Source organism: Echinococcus granulosus, assembly GCF_000524195.1.
Source record: "Echinococcus granulosus chromosome Unknown EG_S00015, whole genome shotgun sequence".
In the NCBI taxonomy this organism is placed as follows: domain Eukaryota; kingdom Metazoa; phylum Platyhelminthes; class Cestoda; order Cyclophyllidea; family Taeniidae; genus Echinococcus; species Echinococcus granulosus.
This window is the reverse complement of record NW_020170395.1, coordinates 938,082-955,250: the sequence shown is the minus strand read 5'-3', so window position 1 is coordinate 955,250 and position 17,169 is coordinate 938,082. Positions and strand designations below refer to the sequence as shown.

The window sequence follows — 17,169 nt, the reverse complement described above, 5'->3', positions numbered from 1 at the left end:
CATGACTAAACAATCCAATAAGTCCACGATATTTATCAGTCGCCCTCCTCTCAATCAAGAAAGGAATATTGCTTTCTTTAAAACGTTTATCATAAAACAATTACACTAAAACCTCTTTACAATAAACGCACCTATATCGCCTATGTAAGAAGTGATATTAAATGATGTCAGAATGGATCGCGAGGGGAGAGGGTGTGTTGCGGTTGGGTGCCGTTGGAAGGCCACGGGCTACGCATGTGCGTATAAATGCGTGTATGCATCGAGGGTACATGCATATGTACTGTTAAAATTTCATAAGCATTGGGGCTGTACAGCACTAACTTCTCATTGGAGAGATGTGGTTATATCTGCCAAAAAATAGTTGCAAGCAAGGAAAGAAGGCACGAGACTGTGGGCGGATCAGTCAGTCGTCTCGTCTCAAACCGGTTTGTGACCGTTTTCCCCCTTAGCCATCGCACCACTCGCCGCTGCCTCGTCCGTAAGCCGTTTGCGTTTGAAGAAACCGCACCGCCACATGATAATAATAATGATGATTAGTAGAAGGATGCCCAACACGACACCGACGATGACGGGGAGGATGGGGATGGTTTGAGTGATTATCATTTTAATACCTTCGAAGACGAAGTTCTGCGAGACAGTCAGGCCGGTAATGGTGAAGTTGCCCGTTACTGGTATGCCGAAGGCGTACAAAGGAATCTGGGCAGTTGCCGTGATAACGATGGCGACGTCTGAGAACTTATGCCGGAAGAGAGTGTCGGCCCACACCCATCCACGGAAGACTATCCGCACTGCGTCGCCCCGACCAAGCCGGTCAATTTTGCAGGGAATCTGGCAGTAAAAGCACGATTAAACCACCAAACAAAGGCACCATTTTCTTTGAAAACAGTGAATCCGCTCGTGTAGTGGAATTAGGAGTGAAACCGCACTTTTTGGCCATTGCTTTTACTAGAAAGGCTCCGTTCAGTGCTGCCCTTCACTGCAGTAAGAGGTACTTCTGTACTGAATTTGTTATAAGGCTTGAATCAATTAAGTGTCAAAAAATAAAATTCGCCACCTTTTGATTGCAAAGGCCGATTTGATTTATCCTTGAAAATTGATTCCAATCATCATTAAAAGTTCATCAACCACTCGTGCGCTAATCAAAATAAGGATAATTTGCTTCTCGTTGGAATTTACATTTCCTCATATGACCTGGCGATGGCATATTGAATCCTCCAATACGGCTCGCATAAGAGTGGCTTAATGGGAATTCACCGACGAAATAGCACGTTGATAGCTTACATGCAAGCAAATAGGTGAACCGAGGCTCTCGAGGGGGTGATCACAGGAGACGATTTTCTGCTGCTGTATGCGCTCGCTCAGGAGGTCAGCACTGGCGGCGGACCGTGCCTCGCGCACCGGTGGCGCTGACTCGTAGGCGGTCTCGATATCCGTCTCTGTGTTGCGTCGGCCTCGATGGAGGAAGGAACGTGCTGAGTTGCGTCCCATGCCGGTACTCGAACCTCCACTGCGTTTTCGATCAACGGCGGTCAGACGCAGTGGGTTAATAGCTGATTCGGGTGTGTAACAGGTTCCTCTCAGCTGACCGTCTGCACTAACCACCTGAAAGGCAAGCACCATGGCGTTCTAGACCTACTAAAATAGCGTCGCCACCTTTAAGCCACTAAAGTATTCAAACGGATCATTGTAATTGTCTAAACGAATAGGTCATAGTACGCCCCGTTTACATAAACCTCTCCGATTATGTGCAAGTGATAAGCAAGAATGGAAATGTTGTCACCATGATATCATGCAAGGACAGTAACGAATATACGCTTATTTATTACAAAAACTAACATTTTCTGTATGAATATTAATGCATTATATTAACATTGTAATTTATGACCAAAATATGTTTGTTGGCGCTGCTTAGGATTAGAATTTAGCTGAAATAAATAGTGAGTCTTGAAAACATCTAGTAAATTCATAATTTAGTTTGGAAGCTTCATAACTTATCGCAGCTAAAAATTGCAACAAAAAGTATAAGAAATGGTTCATGTTTGAACATACAAAGCATTACAGATGTTAGATAGACGCATGCTTACAGATGGAGTCGTAACAGGTTTGCCAAAAATCGGACACAATTACGCTGCAGACGGCACATGCAAAAGTCCTATTATAACTGCTGCAATAGAATTTCATAGTCTGCCAGTTTTTCAGGGTACTAATCCAGAGGCAAACAGCTCAGCTCTTCCTCGCGTGCGTAAGACTACACAATGCTGTGAGTTGATATTTTAGCTTTGTGAAGGGAGAGGGCTGACAAAATGAGGTCATTTACTAACTTCCGGCTCTCTAAAATCTCCGCAAATGCTGGCCTTAGTGTTTCAGCGACAAGTTGCCTGTCTCAAGAATACAAAAAAAGTCTAGTCTAATACTCCGTAATTCTCGGGTTATATTCGTATGAGAGAGATACATAGAGTTAGTTCAAAGTTTGCTTTGTGGGTAGAATAAAGCGAATTTCACTTAATTGCTTTTTGTTCTGCAACCTTGCCAGTTGCAACAGATTATCAAGCAAAATGATACCTAGACTTAAAAGCGCCTAGTGAGACTGAACTGGGGGACCCGCAACACACTTAAAGTTTCCACCGGCCTCCATTATCACTACTGTTGATGTGGGGAAAGATGCTGACAAAAAATGACCACGCACATCAGGGGTGACGGGAATTTGTAGGGGCGGTCCACCACCGGTGTTCTGAGTTCGGATGAGATCCAGCAGGTAGACCAGAAAGTCCCCGGCCTCGGTTTGAAGCGGTACACTTAGGTTGACCCAAATATTCTCCATGGGTGACGGTCCCAGGTTCGAGACAAGGAAGATCTGCTCAAATTCAGGTCCGATACTCTCTGGGTGCACGCGCTGACGCTCGGTAAATTGGGAGGAGAAGTTCCGCCGATCAAATACCGTGTGACCCACTGAGGATGAAGAGAGCTACAGAGCGAAGAAATGTACGGAAAACAACTTCAAATAGGCACACAGACCCAATTTTAATGCAATGACTTCAGAAAACTTCCTCAATATCGCTGTAAGAAATTCCAAGCGATGATACTTATGAAAAAATTAATTGAACTGCTGAAAATTTGACGAAGGAGATAATCATAGTGCCCTGTTCCAAAACTCCAAATATACGGGAGTGAATTGTGCTGTGACCTTTACATGCAAGTCATGAGGATGGATGCTCGCATTACTAAGGTTTACTCCAACTTAGGTCTACTTATTTGCCAGCTTTGTAGAAAATGCCCGCAGTCCAAAGAAAGCAGTGGAATCGCAAATTTCGTAATTTCCAAATCTAAAACCGTATGCCCATGCGCCTTCAAAAACTATCACTTTCAAATCATCCAGTGATCGTTGTTGCTTTTCAAATAAAGGAAGCCATAAACAGGCCACAAGAGATTGCGTTTGCCACCGCACGAGGGAAAGCTTGGGTGACTAGGAAAGTTGGGCCCAAAAATCCTTTTTAACAAAAATAACACTGCTCTTTGTAATCATACTAGAGTAGGATGATCGAGGATATGGCTATTTACTTTTACTAGCAAAACAAAACAAAAGTGTTCTATTCCCTGTTTAAACTGATAACGTGCTGTACCGCAGGATCAACCCACCTTGATATCAGCAAAGAGTTTAAGGTCGTATGCAAACTTGGCGACCACTTTGCGATTGCGCATATTCTCATTGTCGCTGGTCACTTCAGCAACAATTTCCAGCCGCCTGGGAGGCTGCCAAACGGGGGTAATGACCCCAGCATCGTTGGCATTCCCACTGGTCTGTGAGCCGTTTAGTGCTTCAAGAGACCGGGTTCGGGCTCCGCCAGGCGGAGGTTGAAAGGCACCTAAAGTGCCCAACTGGAAGCGGATCTTTTCCCATTGTGAATAAGTGGTGATGAAAGGGTTGGTGAGGCTGCAAACCACCGTGGTTATCTATGTAGAGACAGGCAAAGAGGTATGAAAATTATTGTTTAGTTTATTTGCCATGAACAACTTTGTTCACTTAAAGGTATTTCATATCAAAACACACGAACTGATCATTAGCAGCGTTAATTACTCAATCCTTAACCTGTGGATATGAATCCTCATCAAGATCTTTTCTTCTCGAGATTAACAGGCTAAAACTGGCCAAAATGTGCAAAATTGGGGTAATAATACAGGGAAAATTCCTGCTGTCAAATAGGGCGAGCCTGAAGTTTTTCAAGTGGCATCTCACGAGGATCGTTTTTTTTTTGAAGTCAGTGAAGACACCAATATGGTCAAAATTTGGGGGAAGTGATTCAATTAGCCCGTGTGCCTGCAAGGCGGTGCTAGAGTAGTTACCCACAGCAGAGGAAATAAATTCAGCAAAAATGGTGGAAGTAATAACCCCAAGTGGCGTTAAAACAGAAGAGAAACAAGTTTCACCGTGCACTTTCTGATAACCACAAGGCAAGGGTGCGCTCAATGGACAGTTTTAACTGCATATTGCTTGTGTAACAGGAAATGTGATGCAATATTCAGCCGTGTCACCTAATCATTTAAAAGACTGCCTTAGCCTTCGTTTTGTGATTTCAGTTCTGTCAAAGTGGGACGTGTGGAATTGTTTTTGCAAATAATTATGGTCAGAAAATTAACTGTTTGAGAAAGGCTTGGCATTGGTTAACCCATACCAAAAGAACATTCGCTTTTCCAATAAACAGAGATTTGGTAAATTTCTGTCTGATAAAAACCAATCTGAGGTTTATTTTAACTTTCGCATTTGCACAGTGGCTTTTTTGAAATTTAGGCAAATTTCCGTGTCTTTATTATATTTAGTTTGTGCTGCAATGGGGAATTAAAAGTATCGAGAAAAGAGTTTAACCATGACGTTTTCTCATTAAAGTCAATCTCTCCCGCGCTCCGAGACTTCTCTAAAGACGAATGAAGATATAGTACTCGGACAGAAAATGTACTGTTGGCCAAAGGTAGGGCTTGGGGCTACTGGCATAACCAGGAGGCCAGACCGTCCGGCGATGGTACAATGACAGAGCCCCTAAATAGTTAAGTATTACAATCTTAATACTTAAAGTGCCGTCAGAATTGTCGTTTTGTTGCACACCAAGAAGGTCAAATGACCCTGGGGATTGCTTTAATATTTCCCAAATGCTACACCACGCGGATGCACTTAAAACTCCTCAGCGGAACAGACTGACCCACTTGGGATAAATTATGAAGCACTGGCACAGAAGTAGACCGTGGAGGCCCACATTGAGGCGTAAATGAGCTGCAATTTGCAATGCTTGGGGTGAATCACTTGGGCAATTTCATTAATCATGCGCCTACAATTTTGCAGACTGGAGCCTAATTACTAAATAATGGCACGCCACTACATTTCCTCGCGAATGAGATGATTTATGCGCATACTACATTACAAAATGAGCAGAGCATGGAGCACTTTGTACAGAACAGCGGCTGCATTTGTGTACACACTCTCCAAATGGTATTACTACTCAATGGAGAAACGTGAAATGACAAATGGGCTTGAAACTGTACTCCGGAGAGAAAAAAATCCCCATTCAGTAGTCCAAAACATAAAGGGCATTATCCGCTGCCAAAAAAAAACGATGATTTGAGTCACAGACGTAACTAACTCAATCCGCTGTTCCGAGTTCAAAGGAGAATTTAAGTCGAAGTTCCTGCACCTGTAAAGTTTATTTAACCATCCCACTATTAAATAGAGTTTTACTAAATTGTTATACCTGGAGAGCAACGCTTGTATTGGCAAAAAGTTAGTATATTTTTAAAAGCACTAGTGATACCGATCGGTTTCTGGAACGCTCAGCCTGATCGAAGCCTTAGAAGTGTAGGTAGGTGGACGGTCGAATGCATCGACTAGAGCGCCCATTAATGCACGCAAGAGGTGGGCGAAAAGGTGCGCTTTTTCCGCCCATTCCAACTTTGGATGACCTTATTATCTGCTTATCTTGAATATGGGTACATATGTCCCTTTTTTACTTGCTACATTTGCATAATTCAACTTTTTTAATTAGTTATTTTTAAGTGAACTCAACCATACAATCTTGTAAACTACTCCTGTCGTAATAATAACGCATGACTGTATTATTCATCACTGCTATGGGAACTGAAACAAAACAGTGGCAGATCATGAGCACACGTTGAACCCTTTTTACCTATTTCGACAAGTAAAGCGGTGTATTTCACTCAAGACTTCACTACGGGGTACCAAGTGGGATATTTTTTCTCAATGTGAAGCCGCTGATTAATCAACTGCAAGAACTTTCTGATGCTATTTGACTGAAGCCCTTAGTTGAAGAGGACGCTACGTCTAGGGGACAAAAAGTTCTTGGTTGTATTCTATCTTACCTAAAAGGGCAAACTACATAAAACAAGGTATTTTTCCGTGAATTTTGTCACAAAAATCCATCAAACTATGGAATCCTGGAGACCAGCAGATAGACACATTAGCATAGAACTGCTCAATAAACTTGATTGGCAAATTTTATACAATCGTTTTTTTAAAGCAACTTGAAATAAATTATTAGTCGAACATTTTTAATGTGCTGCATTTAAGGGTTCTCCTACGACTCACTGGAATTCTTGACTTGTTGACTTCCATCCCTGCATCATCTCCATCCACTGTGATGTCGTCATCACTCTTCCCTACCACATCTTCCTCCTCCATCTCAATCGGTTCAGATTCGATCTTGCAGGCGTAGTTTTTGTCCGGTGTGTAGGCAAAATGAGCGGGTATGTGGACACGCACCTTCGTGTCGTAGGCATTTTCGCCCTGGTTCCTTACCGCCACTGTGAAGTTGCGCTCAGTGACCCTCTCTTTGTAGTGAATTGTTGACGGACCCTCTCCACCGAATTCGAAGCCCTCTGAGGTGTCGTATACCTCGACATTCAAGTCTGGTACACAGATATCGTCATAGCCGCAGTCTGGGTTGGAGAAATACATGGGTTGGCTGAGAAAAATACGATCCCCTTTTAGAGGATGAAGACTCCAGGCGGGTATTTGGGCACCTTTAGTCGCGACAAAGTCCATGTGTTCGGAAAGCATTTCGATGGTCACATTAATGACCACTGGTTTCCACAGTTGCTGTACTGTCTGGTGCCAACGTGGTCCGACGGTCATTTCAAACAATTGAAATCGACGAAACCCTACTGAGTATCCTTTCAAGCTAGAAAGTTGGATCTCTGCCGTGTCTTCTACGATGGATTTGCCAAGTTGTACGGATTCCAGGCGCTTGCCGTTCTCCTGTTTTATTCGACTGTCCAAATCAATGCGATAGCGGAACAGAAGGGACACGGAGCGTTTAGAGGAGAAGAGGGTCTCTCGAGCGTGCAGACTGAGGTTGAGAGCAACGCGGTAATGGCAGCGGGAAGATTCGCAGGGGTCATTATGTGGACTTGACCAATCAAGTGTGGGTCCCTCTGGAAGCCTCCATAGTGGCTGTTCCAGCCACACCAGGTTCCTAGATCGGAGCGTCACAATCTGGAATATAATCAAGGCCTTGATTTTAGGTGACCAAATCGGGAAGTTAATGTGCAATCATCAAAATACCGTTCAATCGTCAGTTAAGTGTTAGGAAGATTTTGGAAGTAAATTATCCTGACCTGTTCGCTTTCGTAGTCCCCAACAACTAAATCGGGGGACATGTTCCCGTCGACATCTGACTTTGACGCCATGCTCCAGCCGAAAGCCGAAAACGGTCGTTTTAGGGGTGATGTATCGTCAATTGCGTTTTCACAGGCAAAAACACCTTTTGTGGGTAGATCAGCAGGATGGATTACCTGAAATCCATAAAATCATTTCAGCTCCAAATCTTTGTAACAACACACCAGTCCAAGAATTTCCAAAGGTGGAAAAGTAAAAGTATCATCATAGCCTTCTCGCCAAAAAATGAAAAACGATTTTGATTAGTTAAACCACCCTCAAAATTTAATAAAAAATAGACATTGACTGATTAGTAAGTCTATTAAAACTATGGGTTCAGCAAGGGTGTTGACAGAATTTCGAGTGTCGCAAAATTGTTTTGCACCTACTTTCAAAGATGTGCAAACTGGAATCCCGACACTCAATGGCAGCCAACACCCATGTTGTTCACAACCACGAACTAGATGGTTGGCCAAGAGCATGAAAGCCGGATCCTTTACTAACAGGTGAGTAAGGCTGAGCACGGTCGTTAGAAAAGTGGGCTAGGCATGTCATATTGCGAAGGTATGTTTCAGTTAAAGGGAGGAAGATTATCCAAGACACGATTAGCAAAGAGTTGGATCCCTTATTGACAAGTGTATCAAAACAGGAACTCGTTTATAGATCTGTATATCCAGCCTACCTGGTCTGGTTCATCCTTGATCTTCGCATTCTTTCGCCCGAGATAAACATAAACAGCACCCCTATCGACCGATTTGCGGATGTCCTGACAAAAGGGGCAAGAGATAGCCAAATCCTCAGTGCCATCACCGTCTAGATCTCCCATTGAGAGAACTACATGACCAAATCGACCACCAGAACGTCGAGGTCCCTTTAAGATCACCGGTGGCTCATGCATATACTCCCCGCGGCCACGCTGACCCGGATCACTCTCGCTCTCTATGTATCCCGCACCCTTGATCCCCTCTGGTGATTTGCCATAGAAGACATACACGCGACCCACATCGGCAATTATCGGTCGATAGCGGCTTTCCGGGTCATCACCTTCATCTGAATGCTTTGGCTGGTCCGCCTGCATGTCTGGTGAGGTTTCAGCACCTTCCTGCGACTTTGTAAACCTCTGATTTTCAGAGAAGTAGGGAGATCCTACGATGATTTCTGGGATTTCGTCACCGTTTAAATCAGCGGCTGCAATGCTATGAAAGCAAGTATTAAGTAAATGCACTGTTCTAAGTGTGTAGTAAAAGAGGCTTACCTATATCCGAAGAAACTGCCAATGTGGCCCCATTTATCGCTAATATACTGGATCTAAAATCAGATTTAATTTTTGAGTTATCCATATATTTACATTGGGATACATTATATAATGCTTAGGACACAAGTTTAGCCCCAAACAAAATTCCCTAGATTGAGTGTCATCGGAAATTTCTACCCATATGTGCTGAATATTTAACAGAGATTAATTAAAGTTCCAACTTATTTTTCGCAATTATGGTATAATTACAGACTTGCATCGGAGCCGCCTTAAGGTTCAGGTTTATTCGGTATTTTGTTAGCATTTCGGCTCAGGTTATTGAGTTGGAGGCCTTAGGAGCCTCATCGCGACGTCTGCTTATTGACTCCATCATTCTCTTGAAATTACTGCTCATTGGTTCTTTCTCCGTTAACCAGGCGTTAAAACATAATACAATCTAATCGACAAGCGGAAATTTTAGCATAATGATGGATTTCCAAGTCAGAACAGGGCTCCCATTATCAGCAATTTAATGAATCGGGATTAGATAGGCCAAAAGCGCAATAGCAGCTAGACAATCATCCAGGGAAATTCGCCTACCGAGTCTAGATTGAGGGCCTCGGTCAGAAGCATGACCACACCACGATAGTCATTGTCCGCCCACATGGGACTTGAGGCAAGAATGGTGAATCGGCTGTGTGAGGGAGATGACTCTTGATTTTCCCATTGCGGATGCTTGTACAGGCCAACCGCGTAGCCCAGGTTGAAGCCCTTGTGTTTAAGGTCCTGTGGTGTACTCTTCAACCGCAGTTGCTTCAGAACCCGCTGACCTTGGTAGTGCCCGAAGAAGACGTTCCCTTCGGTAAGGTAGGAGCCGGGCATTCCAAGAACTGCGTAAGCTTCTCCTGGTTCATCGCCTAAATTTGCGAGGAAATGGCAATTCGATTTTGTAATGAGCCACTTTCCATGGGCATTTTCATCAACTTCAAAAAAAAGGTGTTCTGTTGTTTCAAACGAAAAAGATTGTAGTTGTCTTTTCTCTGCCTTCAAGAAAAGCGATTTAGAAATGTTCATCTTTAGAAACTAGTTGATAAAGTTGGCGAAGGGCGATTTAAGGAGAAAAAGTGGTTTACATATTTGCGCAATGTATTTACGCAAAAATAAGCGAAATTTAAAAATTTTCGTTGTTCTGGAGCTAGACGCATTTGCGAGAGCCGTTCCAGTAGTTCTTCCATCAGAGAGTCGAACATAACTCACATATTTTCTTTAACACGACCAAATCAGCTTTTTTCGAAACACACATGAACGTCTCACGTATACATATTTCCTCAAGTACTTGCCAATTTTGGCCAAACAATTAGACGTCAAACAGGAACACATTGGTCTGAGGCATTCTGGTTGGAAGGCACGTAATTGTAGGGTAAGACAAGCCAACGGTGGCATTTAGTGTTTTTTCTAAACTTTTAAACTGGTTTTTACGACATCTAATTTGATGCGAAAGTGGCTATGATAGCATGCACTAAATCCTGCCTAAATGTTATTTTACCCAAGTTCAAAGAATCCATACACGGAGTCGTGAAGTCAACCATGGGAATAATCATATGGTTTATAAACACATTGTAATTGTTACAAAAGGTTTATTTATGTATCATGGGAATTTGGTGCGTATGTCAAGCGCTGGGAATGCACAAATTCCCACTAATGTCATCTTGTGTGTTTATAAAACAATCCCACCTTAGCATTGGACCGGCCGACTATTTTAATTAGTTCCGGTATATTTGGAGTCAACTGAAGGATGAGTGATGCAAGAGATCTGGCTTCGTTATTCACTTTATTATATTTAGAATAATGGTACCAGCAACGAGTCGGCATTTGTAGCCATCTTCACTCTACTAATATTTGGTTTCTAGTTCATAATAACGATGGACATCGACGGAGATCCTGTATCTTGTAAATGATTTACCACATTTTCAGTCTTTAAACTACTCGGGTTTATGTAATTAACATGAGATTAATGCGTGTACAGGGAATTTCCTGGCAAATTGACGACAGCATACATATTTCCCGCTCATCAGGAGGTCACATAGCTGACCTGATCCCGGGGCTACACAGAGGATGCACACACTCGTATGAATGGGAAAAGAGGTCAAGTCCCAATTTAATTAAAAATTATTGACGTCTGAACATCAGGAAGTGCGAGAACACCTATCCCCGGTTTGAGGATTTGTGGGCTCCTTTTGTAATATTTTGCACAAACTTTATGACAAGCACAAGAGAACTGCTGATGATGTCTGCATTCCCCTAAAACATCCCTGTTTCGAGCCACTGCAAGATTTCTATTTCGAGGCACTTCCTCAACATTTGCGATAGCCTCGACCACTTGCTCTCATTCATTCACTATGATCGGCCAAGACTACGCCCAGGCAAACTTTAAACGTGCTACTAATCACTCAAGGCCGCAGTCAAGCACAGTACTATAAATTATGCGCGGATAGGCCCGCCAGCCTTGGTAGTCAACCCACGGTCACGTACATGCACGTCACGACTTCAGCTTACTCATCCTCTCCTGCAAATAAAATGTCCGTTTTAAAGGCTTTGTCTCCCAATTCCTCAAATTGGGAGCGCGACCAGATCCAACCTCTCGCACATGACATTAGCTTGTAACAAGAACATGAACCAACGACTTTCTGATTCAATTGACTCTTCCGAAAGTACGTCGAATAATCGTCTTAAATTGTTCCATCATTCAAGGAAAACACCATTGGGATTGTTCGTGCCTCGTTATGATCCAATTGTTTTGGATAATAGCATCACAATTCATCATTGTTAGGAATAGAGGGTCCTTTCTAACGGGATGTACCTGTCTTTGAGGAACTCATTACCACAATCCAAGCTTTTAAACAATTTCTGTGTAATACGTTCTGCTGCCGCATATCGCACCTTCTCTAAACGTCCTACCATGAAGCGTAGACGAAGCATCATCTCGCAAAGTAGATAAGCTTGGGTAACACCAAAATCAACCGAAGTTTTATAATAAGGGGCTCAAAATTCAGGGAAAATAAAGACCACACCCATAAACTGACTCACGTATCTGCTTCCTCCGGGTGCAAATAAACAGTCGCATTTTACAGGCCTCTAAATGTTACCGGAGGACAAGGCAGAGGGCAATGTTAAAAACTCGCAAGATCGTTTTTTTACCCATCTGACAGTAACGGATAGCGGGTCTAAGTTGCGCGTTTAGATGTAGTACTTCTTTGGTACATCAGCCACTGAAGTCCATAATGTTGGTCATCAAGTGACATGCTAGACACCAACCTTCGACAGTGGTGTGCTTTCAGACGAGCGCAAAATCGTACCTGTCACAGCATTCGTGCTGCTTCTACAGCAAGCGTTCCAAATACGTTGAAATGACCCATAAGCAAGTTGCACAAAGTTTTCTTTTTCCACTTTAAAATTCGAGAGAACCTACTGTCGGAAAATCCAGTTGCCTGGTCAAGTAATGAAAGGAGCAAATAAGCTAGCCTTGAGCGTGCGTGAATGGTTCAAAGTCGCTGCCTTCTTACGACAAAATATTCAGTGCTTCTATTCTGCATCCCATTACAAACTTTTTCAATGGGACACTTCGAGCTTCATACTTAGAATTCTGTGCACAAGCATGTCTTCGGGATAAGTCAGGCACCAAAAGAAAATACTTTCCCTCCCCCATCAAAAACTGGATTTTAGATAATTTAAAAAGAAAACAAACCAAACTGCAAGTTTAGTTTTTTACTAAGAAACTAAGAAAGTAGTTTTTATACTCAAAATAACAGGAATACCTACCAACCGATTTTATTGGCCTATTGACCAAATGGTACAACGGAAGAAGAACACAGTCTACCATGATACAATCTCAGTACTCGTACTAACAACTTAAAAATATTTACGATATTCTGCAACTTAAAACGCTTTTAATGTTCACCTACGCGCTAGAATGGGAGGTCTTTAGTTTACTATTCCTCAACGCAAGGAAGAGAATTGTTTACCTGACTCGAGAACACCGCTAAAACCAGATAGACAAGCGCCTTCCTCAGCGCTGACGCAGGCATCAATGGGAGTGTACTGCATGGAGACTCCGGTGTAGAGGGCGCAGGTGCCCGTGCCCAGGTTTTGTACCTCCAAACCAGGCAAAGAGGCTGAGGTGCTGGAGGTTTTGGAAGAGGGGCTGAGAGCGGAGGGGGTGTAGAGGTAACGCGGGTCACAGCCGAGTTGGAGTCCGTCTCCGCCGTTGCTGGCGGCTGCCACCAAACCGCCGATCCATAAGGAGACTGCAAATATAAACAACCGCTAACATTCGCTCTGGTTTGGTAGAGAGTTCCGTAAACTGCCCTACTGAAATAAGTGGCTTTAGATGCCATTGATCTCATGGTAATTCATCACATCACAAGGCGGTGGAAGCGGAGCATCGGCAATCTGTTCGCATTTATTGAAATAAGTTACCTTGAATATTTGTTGTTTTCTAAGGAAGCCCATCAGAGTGATTTCTTAATGCAAGAAAAACAAAGGAAAATGGTGTGCTTCACGAGCAAACCGTATTTATAAGCTATTTGCATGGCTCTAGGCACAAATAGTCACCAAATAGGGATTAAAAAGATCATTGTTGAAACAAGTGGCTTCGGAAATGAAGCGATTTGGGACGATTATTCATCCACGCATTGAATTTGAAAGTTTCGAAAAGGTTTTTGTGCTAATGCTACACAAAACTTAAGGGAGAATAACAACACTTAATATTCTTGGATTTAAATAAAACGGGTACATTTAAACTCAGGGCAAAACTGCTGCCAAAATTGTACACTAAATGCTTGGATGCCTTGATGAATACTAGAGTAGCTTTATAGCAGTTTACGCAGAAGAAAATATTTTGGAAGTAAATGGCTAAATAGGATGTTTTCTTTACAGTTCCAGTAATGTCGAATTAAATAAAATGCCGAATGATCATTTGAAGTGTCAAGATTTTCTAGGTGTCTTAGCACCAACACCTACCACTTAGGGTGCCTAGTCTGCAGTCAGTTCGGCCAGACGAATGCTGGGGTAGTAGTCACCTCGCAAAGGTACAGGTCAGGAGAGGTTAGCGATTAAGTCATTTTATGCTTTTATACTGCACTAAAAGGAATGTTAGCTTCCAAAAAACACTCCGGAACAACAACGTAGATGAGGGGATGCCCTGCAGATGGGCAATTGCGGAGGAGTGAATCGCATCGTGATCAAACACCACGAGGTGTTATTTTTATGGCAAGCCACACTCCCAGTGGAAAACTTGTAAGAAAGGGCTTTGTCACTATACTATCGCAAAACCCAACTGCAGTGTCGCTTGACAAACCAAGCTGAATAAAGGTTGTTCATGTCGCCTTTTTTTCCTAGAGAGAAAAGGTGAAAAAAACTAAATATAGCTAGCCTCTCACGTCAGCTCGAAAGGATGCTTTCTCTGTGACATTCGGAGTCGGTGTGTAAATGAAGGAAGTCTGGGTACGCCAGAATGTGGTCAAATTAAAATTTTTTCGCCTTTAATAGCCCAATCCTGGGAAAGACGAATGCGTTCTGCTAGGCGAGCTACACGGAAATAAGTAATCTGCCCAAACTTCTGGCAGAAGGTGGCGCGCATTTACATAATTATTACACAAACCAAAGATGTTCATATGTTAATTATTAGTCCAAACCTTTGAGTGATGTACCTTGATTGTGAGAATTGTTCAAAATTTTTTGACATATTATCCAATTTCATTAAAAAAATATGGAAGGACTACAAATTGGCCTACATTTTCGACGGTGAGGTAGTTTATGATTGGATCAATCATTCATAAAAGGCTTTTCAGTACACGTCGATTGAAAGCGTAGCGTTCTCTGAAGTCCCAAACAAAGGGTCTTTCATTGTTAGGTCGTGTCAAACAACGACCGCTACAATAGTGACACTATCAGCATTATTTATGGAAAGCTTACTCCCTGTTCTGTTGTAAAATCTTTTTTTCCGTGTTTCCATCGTTGGATGTTGTTTATTTGGCTTGGTACTTGATGAAATACAAATAACAATTCCGCCTCCACTAGATACGCATGCAATGTTTTACCCAGCGTTAAATCACAAGGCTTTTACCGCTTTGATTTAGTGCTGCTCCGTCTACAACCGAAAAATAACATGTGCTAATGTCACTTGTCTGGCCTCGGAAAAAAAATGGACTTTAGGCAACCTACCAAAAAGTAAATGCACGTCACGAGGCTGTCTTCTTACTTCGGCCGTTCCGAGGGGAAAATTAAAGAAAATGCATTCACCGCACCCATGTGCCATTTGACGATTGGATGTCCTTCAGACAGCCCCGAGGTGACCTAGCCGGAATGACCTTATCGCTTAAACCTCTCAACAGCCGTTTATAACGTCAAAAGTGCCACCGCAAAAAAATTATTTGCGTAAATTTTGAATGGTCAGAAGCCTCTAAATTTGCGGGAACGAGTAACATCCACCGACTGGGTTATTTATTTGCAGGACACTTTAGGAAATGATTATCAACAATACTTTATGATGTATTTACAGGGTTGTGGCATCTTTTCAAAGTCTTTCTCTACGTTAAAAACCCGTGAACTAGTGAGAGAATTGTGCAATGCGGAACTCTATTTTCCACGATTGAAAATCCACTAAACTCACTTCCAGGTTCCAACGCCCCAAACAGTCGTCTATCTTCATTATTGTCCGCAATTGGCATTCTACTGCAATCGGGGTATTCCATATCCAAATTCAATCGGTAAATTAATCCCGTGGTGTTGCCGAACATTGAGGTGAGGGTATCCTGCTGACGAAGTGTGTCGGCAGGATCAGGACTTAGGAAGTCGTACGTATTTCGTGCTTTCGGTGCACCTACCAGACAAAACGCCTGGGACTGGGCCACATAACTGGCCACTGAGTAGCCAAAGTTTGTTCCTCGCTTCTCGGTTGAGTAGATTCGAGCACCGAGAGAGGGAAAGAGCCAATCATTATTGCATTTTGGCCCTATGTCCACCGCCAAGGTGATGAGTGGTGGGAGAAAGGCGGAAAGGAAGAAGAGGAAGAGGTGGACATGGAAAGGCAATGCAAGATGTAACTGTTGCATCTCTCTGTGGCAAGTCAGAGCTGTGGTCTCATGGTCGTAGGGGGGGGGAGGAAGAAGGACCGCACAACCACAAATACCCACACGCACACGTGGGGAATGATTGCGCTGCCCTGTGTGGTGCGAGCGAGCACACGTTCCTTCTCCTGATGTAATGACCTACCAGTCGCATGATTGGTTAGCACGTCGATTGGCGAGATATGATTGGTCCATCGGGCTGCGTCATCCCTCTGGTTGTGCTAGCCTAGGTGATCAAATCGAGAGGCAAATGTGCGCATTTCTGTGAGGCTGACGTGTCGGACGGCAGTGCGTCTATGCGCCCTTATGTTTGTGCCGAGGAAAAGGAGAAAACTAACCACAGGCACCCGTCCATGTGCTAGTGGAGTGAAAGGAAGAAAATTAGCCTCTCTTGTGTGGATGTGCCTCTTTGGGGTAAGGCGGGGAGCCAACACAGCGCTTTCTCCTCAGTGCGACAGCTTTACAACCTGACAATCGACTCCCAAAATATTTGGAACGTTGGAGTATTCATAAGAATGTTCTGGAGAAAACTTAAATTTTCATAAATGACTTTTACTATTCGGAATTGGAAGAAATCGGTTTCACAGAAGGGTAAACGCATCTGTCGACGAGTATCAGCATCCTCGTCTTAAAAGTTACAATAATCGACGGCACAAAGACTATTTCCCTAATATGACACTTGATGGGCGCCGCAATTTTTTAGGAAGAAAAAAAGACATAAGGTAATGGAGTTAAAATGCAATCTTTGAACTTTGGGATCCAGTAAACAAATTCGGTTACAAGCGTATTATTAGCTTCCTGGTTAAGGTGCTAATGTGGTTCTGAAATGGTTTGAAGAGCACAAATCAAGCAATAAAATTTAAGGGGAGGTTTTTATGGGAATCTCAGAGGAACTATTTCTCATTGTGACAAAAATAACGCCTTAGAAATGAACAATTCTAGATCGAAAATACTTAAAAACTGCTACCGTGGTTTCTAATTATCAGAAAAGTTTAATAATGGATTTTTGTAACCTGCAGTACTCTCAAAATAAAGTCTCTAAGGTATTGCAAGGTTAATCTTGTCTTTATTTTTTCCCTAACTTTATACTTTTGCATGACAAAATAAGTCTATTTGGAAGAGGCCTTTTGGAAATTGGTCTCTGTGGTACG

At 42.8% G+C, this 17,169-nt stretch overlaps 1 protein-coding gene across 1 annotated transcript; it reads right to left on the bottom strand. All coding sequences in view use genetic code 11, as the record gives it.

The window, feature by feature from the left end:
- Positions 1-417: 417 nt before the first annotated feature.
- Positions 418-16,003, bottom strand: EGR_03097 (Integrin alpha-8; the record flags this gene model as incomplete). The annotated part of the gene is made up of 11 exons (XM_024492346.1): positions 418-828; positions 1,282-1,602; positions 2,687-2,965; positions 3,637-3,951; positions 6,590-7,495; positions 7,618-7,794; positions 8,340-8,853; positions 8,913-8,965; positions 9,492-9,808; positions 12,914-13,195; positions 15,562-16,003. The coding sequence occupies 11 exons, from the start codon at positions 16,001-16,003 to the stop codon at positions 418-420; spliced, it is 4,017 nt and encodes a 1,338-aa protein (XP_024353272.1).
- Positions 16,004-17,169: the final 1,166 nt, after the last annotated feature.